The following is an 8,072-nucleotide window of genomic DNA, read 5'->3' as shown; positions in this document are numbered from 1 at the left end:
GTGCGTGCGTGTCGTGCGTGCATGCGTGCTGCGCGCTGCGTGTTGTGTTTATCAATTACTTGCTTACCAAATCGCCTGATTCTTCATTCTCTCTCTGTTTTTTATACTTCTACTGGCGCGAGTCATCTGCTCACCACCGTTTGTTAATTCGTTCATCGCATCCAGGTACAGATATTAGATTCTTGCGTGGTCGTTTCCGCATGGCTTCATCATGTCTTCATTTCTCATATGATTTCGCGTGAGGCTTAATAGTCATCCTTAGCAGAACAGATTGAAAAGATGGTATGAGTATAAGGATATAGGAGGTAAGTAATGAGATACTATTGAAGCGATGGAGAGGGCATGAGGAGAGGTCTTGTAACGAGATGAAGATGATGCGGAGCGAGAGATATAGAGTGGTGAGATGAGAGGGGTGGTATGGATTGTAGAGTATTTAAGAGGTAAGAGCGGGGAGCGAGATCGCAGGAGGGGTGAGATGAAGGATGAGGAGATTAGACGAGCGGGGAGGGGGGGGGAGATTGAGAGCGCGAAGGATGGTGTTGGAGAGCCGGCAGATCGGTGCTTTGATAACTTAGAGAATGCGCTGTAGGAAGTAGTATAGGACAAAGTAAGAAAAAACGAGATATAGAAGATAGAAGTGTGTGTGTGTGTGTGTGTGTGTGTGTGTGTGTGTGTGTGTGTGTGTATGTGGGTGCGTGTGTGTGTGTGCGTGCGTGTGCGTGTATGTGTGTGCGTGTGTGTGCGTGAAAGATACACAAACAGAACCGATGGAATCATTACATAATATATGAGCAGTATTGTATGATAAGGTCAACCTGGAAGGTGGATGTCGTGTTGAAGGAATCGGGACTTCTTATCGACGTCTCGGGTGTGTGTCGCACCGCTAGGGGGCGACAGGTGAGCATCTCGGCCTGGGTGAACGGTCGATGGACGAGCTTAAGGACGGTCTTACTGGTGAACTTACTCGTGGGCGCCTGGTATGTTATCACTGGCTTGTACGACTGATCCCGCCTTCCGCTCTGCACACACATAAATACAGTCAAGAGCTAACAATACCTATTATTAGGTCTTGATACATGCAGTCACAGACCTAAATATGTATGTTGCACTATTATTCGATTTGTTAATTCTCTACAAACAACTGTACATTTATTGTCCAACGCGGTGAAGTTTGCATCGCGCTAATGTTCAGCGTGTCGTCCGTATCTGTAGATGGTTTATTTAGTCATGCTTCTCACAGTTTACTACAGGGGCCGTGTCAGGCATTGCTAGCGAATACGTTGTTTTGAAAAACAAGTCCACTGAACGGAGTGTACAGAAACGAACACAAGCTGTATTCTGTTGATTACATTTATTTTTTGATTTAATATAAATAATTAAATAAATATATATATAGGCCTATATATATATATATATATATTTGTAATCTGATTTTCATGATAGAACGTGTTATTAGTTTACAACTTAGATCAGTGCAAATTTGGGCTTGCTCTGGTGTGCAAAATCTTGAAAACTTGTGCTAACGAAGTAGAACTATAACCTGCCCGCCCGAAATTATTGACAGGTAGTTGTAGCCATTCAGCGTTGCGATAACAGAAATGATTGACAGGTAGCTGTAGCCATTCAGCGTTGCGATAACAGCGTTCTAAAAAGTTGCTAAGTAACGAAATGGTCACGAAGGTTGACAATGTGCAATCGCGTACAAGCTTGACGGACCTAGCAACAATATCCAATTGGATCAGTCTAAATCAATATCCAACAGCTCGGACAGGTAGGTCGATAATTTGATATAGTGTCACGATAGTGGTATATAGCCAGTGCGCGCAGTGCATGAATTTATGCATTGCTGCGTACGCTGCTCATCACACACACACACACACACACACACACACACACACACACACACACACACACACACACACACACACACCACGCACGCACGCACGCACGCACGCACGCACGCACGCACGCACACACCACGCACGCACGCACGCACGCACGCACAGACGGACATACACACACGCACATAACGAAGCTACCGTTAATGATGACAATGTGTCATTTCAGTTTATGTAATTTCCTTGACCACTGCGTTGACGAGTGTGTAACGATGATCTCCCACGACGGGATGATGGTGACGATCGCAGCGATGACGATACCGAAACGTTCAGAGCGATGCTGAGACCATGCTCATATATTGGTGACACTGCTAACACGCCAACGATGACAGGTCTGCGACAGTATTCGGACGGCCATGTCGTTGTTGACTCGACAATGCGCAATAATTACGAATCCAGTTAGTCGAGGATATTCCCCATGTTAATTAATAACATATTATGGTTAACGAACAGCTTTTAACCGTGTACAAAAGCTGAATCAGCATAAAGAAGATCATGATGCAATGTCATTACGGTATCACACAACCGTATAGATCGACTGACTACATTCGGCAAGTGTTACCTGATAGTAATTAATACTAATTAAGTAAAGAACTAATGTTTAAATCATAAATATATAGATATAGGATTAACACCATCAAACGTCGGACATCGACGGCACTTTCCGGTTAACATAATACTTTCGTATCCATTCCCTATAAGCTCACATTTCGCAGGGTAAATACATTTGATCGAGCTTAACATCAGACTCGTACATAAATCTCCGCTGATCACACGAGTAGACGCGGGTATTTATAGTGAGTATAAATTAAACAATCAATTAAAGAATCAAATCCGACACGACTACCCGGCAGCGACTATGGCTGCGAGCCGTGTACTGATGCATCCGTGGTTACGCGTTTACCAGCAGGACGACGCGTATATGTCTTAGTAAAATAATTCAGTTAAGATAATATAATAAGATAACGTTGTACGATCCACGTCTGATAGAACGCTCTCAAAGTTGACTGTTTGGCAAATGTAGCGATGCCAACAGCTCTGACTGAGTCCAATAACGACAGTAACGCGTGGTGTTAGCCCTGCAAAGGACTTCCTAATAGTCGTTCGATATCAATATGTTATGGCTATTCCCATTAAGTTTCTCTTGTTGGAATTTGTTTGTCTCTCCATCTGTTACTGCTCTTGTGATTTGCTTGTGTCTTTCGTTGCGTCACTGGAGACCAAATCCGACAAACTCAGACACGGAGGGCGGGTCGACCATCAGCTCTTTGTATTTCTTTACGAACAGCTGCAGGCGGTTTGTATACGTGCTCTCGTTGTAGGTCTGCTTGTGATCGAGCAAGTACTTTCTTACGACCGGCTTCACCCTTAAGCACATGTTATCCGACAGTTCGGGAAAGAGGTGATGCTCCACGTGGCAGCTGACGAGAGAGTGACCGAAGCAGTAGTCGAGGATTGGATGGCGGGACAGATTCAGACACCCCGTACTCATCAGCTGCAGCCGCGGCGGGCGAGTCTCGTCCGAGTACATGGGAAGGCCGATGTGCTGAAAGATGTTGATGTGGATGTAGGGGACCGCCAGTAGCGCTCTGCCCACGTACAGCGTCACGATGGCTGCTGGCAGACTGAAGCCGCCGACGTAGCACAGCAGCGAAAGGAGCACGCCGAGTCCCGACAGCATGCCGACGAGAAAGCGTGCGAGGCGATTCCAGCGCCCCCACAGCTCCCGAATGGCGACGAACGGGGTGATAACGGGCAGCGAGACGGGCGCGACGAACATGTAGATGTAGCGCGGCAGGTGCGGGGCCTTCCACGAGCTGCTGTCGCCGAGCCCGATGACGTTCGTGTGTGGGTGATGCACGCGGATGTGCACCTCGGTGGCGATGGCGGCCGAGTACGAACCGTGGCATTCGACGAACAGCCAGCACCAGAAGCGCGCCCACGTGCGCGACCGGCACAGCGCCCCGTGCGACGCGATGTGGCCGCCCTTGTTGGCGACAATAGCATAGGCGACGCCCTGCAGCAACAAGCCGACGACGTAGTTCGCCATCCCGCCGCGAGAGAACAGCACCAGTCCTAGCGGCCACAGCAAGAGGGCGCTGATGATGATATGCGACCAGTCGACGCCGTATAGCTGCCACCACGACGTGTTCGCGACAATCGCATTAACCTGCCGTTTGAGGGCGCCATACTCGGGCTTGTCGACGTCGTCGCTGGGTGCAGCGCCGGCGTCCGTCGACGCTGCGTCGTTCGCCACTACGCGGCGCTCTGTTACGGTCATGATGACTGCGACGAACTGTACTATACTAACGACGTGTGAAGCCGGTGACGCTGTGTTCGAATATCAACGATGATGACAATGTCACACGATCGCAGCGCCTCTTCCTCTGTATTTTGCTCTTCGTGTTCGGTGTTCACGGCAAACAATGAATTCGAACTCAGATGCGCGCTGGTATGAGAGAGAGGCTTTTAGCCGAGCGATAGCTACAGCTAAGCAGCCAGCATTTACAGCAGGCAGTAACAGATTCGTCCTTGAGTCGCGGCAGAACGATCGCAGAATGCCGGAGCTAGGCTGGCGCGGCGACACAGACATTGATCATTAGATTAGGAACGTGAGCGCCATCTACCGTCCTTGGAATTTACACTTCGTACCCGCGGCCAGAACTTGGCAGCTACCGGTCAATAAAATATGTTTATTGTGCGAGGCTCTGGTGACAGATCCAATGTCACGAGTCCATTCAGTGCATTTTGTAGCTACCAGGAGGTGTAATACGTACGCGGGTATGGAAGGCCTTGAACACATATTCTAGTGTAGAGATTTCGGTTACACCGAAGACTCTATTTCAAACCACAACACACGACAGGGCGCGGCCATTTTTGAATAACTAAAAACCAGGTGACATGCAGGTGGATCGATCGGACCAGGTGATCGGAAGACCGGGTGACACCCAAATTCCACTTAAGAGATCAATGTGCACAATCAAATAAAGGAAAGGTCAAGCTATAATAAAATACAGGTTAAAAGAATAACGAGTAAATAAGTAAAACAATAATTAGAATAGAATACGAATGGGAAATTACTCGGCCAGGCAGCTGACGTAATCGGCTTAAATGCGGCACGGCGTGTAAACAAACGGCCGGTACCTGGCAGAACAGACCGGTATAAACCAGTAAACAAGCGATACCAGCTGGAATACCCCTGCTTAGTACTAGGGGAAAGGGGAAAAAGCACGTGACCAGGGAGCAACCAGGGAGTATATAAGGCGGCCGAAAAGCCGTAGAAATCAGAACGCCGGGGCAGCAGCCCCTAGGAGAACCCAGGAGCCCTGCCTTGCCTATAGGAGCACTCAGGAGCACCAAGGAGACCTGCCTTGCCTATAGGAGCCCCAAGGAGACCTGCCTTGCCCATAGGATCACTATAGGAGAACCAAGGAGCGCTGGCGGCCTCATAAGCCCTAGGATAAATAGATGAACCAAGGCGCGCTGACTGCCTAGCTCATAAGCCCTAGGATCAGGGGCGGCGCCAGGATATTTTCTTAGGGGGGGGGGCGAAACCAAGGGCGTGCACAGGAGGAGCACGCGAAGGGGGGGGGCTCTCCCCCCGAAGATTTTTGAAATTAGACCCCCTCAGATGCGTTTTCTGCGCGAGCAGGGGGGGTCCGGACCCCCTGGATCCCCCCTGTACACGCCCCTGGAAACTGTAGACTCTGATACCGTGTGTGCTTGCACTGACGGGTGGGGTCCAGGGGGTAGATTCATGATTCATCAAGCTGCGTACGCAAAATATTTTGCGTAAATCTTGTGTACGCAATCGACGTTGCTTATTATTAACACAGCTATTTAGTAAATTTTCGTACGATTTCGCGTACGCAGGCGAGGCCGTTTTAGGTGCGATTATCAGCTATATTTCGTAACTTTGCATATTTACACGAGCTGACGAGTGCCGTCACACTCGAAATTTTCGCATGGTGTTTCCGATACCACAGATGGCATTTTTTATGAGAAATTTAAATTACTTCACTAAAATAATTATTAATTACCATATACCAGAAGGCGGCGCCTTGACGTTTTTGTCATAGCTTGGCATGTTTTTCGTTATAAGGCGAGTTCGTGGTTAGCCGGTACGTGCCGCCGATTGTTTAGTTGCACACAAAGCACGCGTTAGTACGTACACACGTACGCAACGCACGTGTATGTACACACGGCGACGCCGCTGTGTATGTAGCAAGGCACGCAGTGTTACGTGCCTACGCAGCGGCGTAGTGTCCGTGCTTCATCGAGTGTTGCCCTGTACAACGAAATATGAGGGAATATCACTCCCAGCACTCCTGTAGACAGTCTAGAGCCATGTGGTTTAATACGGAAGGCGTCCCCAGTTTGGTTCCTATGGTATTTGTGTCGCGCGTGTTGGTTTATGTAGGCAGCCCCCTCACGCCTGACAGCTGACGATGGCTAGTGGATTTCACGGATTCATCAGATTTGGTCGCAGGTGCTCGGCTGCGTTGTATGATCGCAATCTACGGCTTTGCGTTACGTATCGTAGGACTCTGTGTCGCAATACTTTGCCGCAAGCGTGATGATCCGGGGCACCTATGGCCGCCTTTGTGACCCTGGCGGGGTCAGGGGCCAGGCCCTGGACAGGGAGTCGGAAGCTCTCACATGTTTGATATCTCAAAAGCACTTTTAATTGCTGACAAAAATTGTGCGGGAACCAAGGAGAAATTCCAGTGATGACCCGGGGGGGGGATCCAATTATGTAGGATATTCTGGTATGTGCTGCGAAGTTAAATGGGGGGCGGGGCGGCTATGGACTAGATCTCGACTGAAAATTGGTGGTCTCTGGAACTAATGTTTGTGATGTGGTATGTCTGGGAACCGGCTATGTTCGAAATATGGGGGTCTCCGGAACTAGCTAGTTTTCGTTGATTCATGCCTATGAAACTGGCACCGTTTAAAGGGGTGTCTCCGGACTGGGGGCGGGGGAACAGTGATTTGCTTAACTATGCTGTGCACTTGAACCAATAATTGTTGTTTTTGTAGGGATTGAGAAACATGACGCACGGAGAAGAATGCATGAACGCACGCAGCACACACCACACACGCGCGGTGGCGCCATCCACCTGGAACTAAACTATGATAGATGGGCGGCACTCCGGAGAGAGATACCTCCGCCAGCGACATCGCATACGGCCATCGACTCAGACCCGAATAGCCCGGATATAGCAGCATACATGTATGCTCGCTGCGCCTCAGTCTAGCAGCAGCGGTGGGGCTGGCTCGGCTCGCTGACGCCTAAGTTATCTGATCGGTCAGCCACACCGCCCTCACGCCGCTAACGTTGTACCGACGCCACAGACTGGATCAATAACCTCCTCACTCATCTGTGGGCGGAGGTAAAATAAGTAGCATGTTAGCGTATTATTAGAGGTGGTGGCCGGGGGGGTCTGCGTTATTATTATTAATTTTAGTTGTTACACATTCAGTTGTGTCTACCGGTATACCTTTCCGCGAGAACCAGCTATCGCAAATGATGTGTCCCAACTTGGGCTTCCCAGGAAAGTAACATGATATCGATTTAATTTAAGCACGGCGCTTTATTGGGTATTGAATTTTTCGACACTTTAATTTTTTCGATTTTTGTATGAAGTGGTCAGTGTGTAGGCTACATACTCATTTTTGGGCGATCCCCTATTATTGCAAGATCTTTCTTTCCTGCTTAACAACAAGCCTTACCTTTTCTTGCAAATGTGGGGGGGGGGTGCCCCACCTCACCTATTTGCAAGACATTTGCAGATGTTTCTTTGTTCTTTTTTTTTTTTTCTTTTTCTTGCCAATGATAGGGGCGACCGCCCGCTGTCCCCCCCCTGTGCGCGCCTGTCGTAGGATCAATAGGAGAACTACGGCCGGAGTACTGACTGCCTCATAGGCTCATAGCCATAGTATCATTATCATCTGCTCAATGCCTATATTTTCAGCTACTGTTAATTAAAGTCACAGCAAACAGTCATTCATCTTTCTCCTCATTCTCTTCCTCTTGTCATCAAGCCAGATGCCATATGTATCTATCCTCTATTTATACTGACAACTTGTACTATAGCTGAGCAGGGCCGTAGGCTGAGCAAATTCCTAGGGAGGGGGGGGCAAAATTTAATGACTCAACTATGTAATGCTGAG

General features: G+C 48.8%; 1 protein-coding gene across 1 annotated transcript; it reads right to left on the bottom strand.

Annotated features, from left to right (window-relative positions):
• Positions 1–1,985: 1,985 nt before the first annotated feature.
• On the bottom strand, positions 1,986–4,179 carry LOC106813665 (fatty acid desaturase 6-like). The gene has a single exon (XM_014817862.1). It carries the CDS (start codon positions 4,177–4,179, stop codon positions 3,109–3,111), a length of 1,071 nt encoding a protein of 356 aa, XP_014673348.1. The 3' UTR covers positions 1,986–3,108.
• Between the last annotated feature and the right edge of the window lie 3,893 nt (positions 4,180–8,072).

The sequence above is a fragment of the Priapulus caudatus genome, unplaced genomic scaffold, assembly GCF_000485595.1.
Source record: "Priapulus caudatus unplaced genomic scaffold, Priapulus_caudatus-5.0.1 Scaffold807, whole genome shotgun sequence".
In the NCBI taxonomy this organism is placed as follows: domain Eukaryota; kingdom Metazoa; phylum Priapulida; class Priapulimorpha; order Priapulimorphida; family Priapulidae; genus Priapulus; species Priapulus caudatus.
This window is presented reverse-complemented; position numbering and strand designations above follow the sequence as displayed.

What these genes read in the sequence shown, in the direction of transcription:
- LOC106813665 (XM_014817862.1), bottom strand. Translation starts at nt 4,179, where the DNA reads ATGACCGTAACAGAGCGCCGCGTAGTGGCGAACGACGCAGCGTCGACG.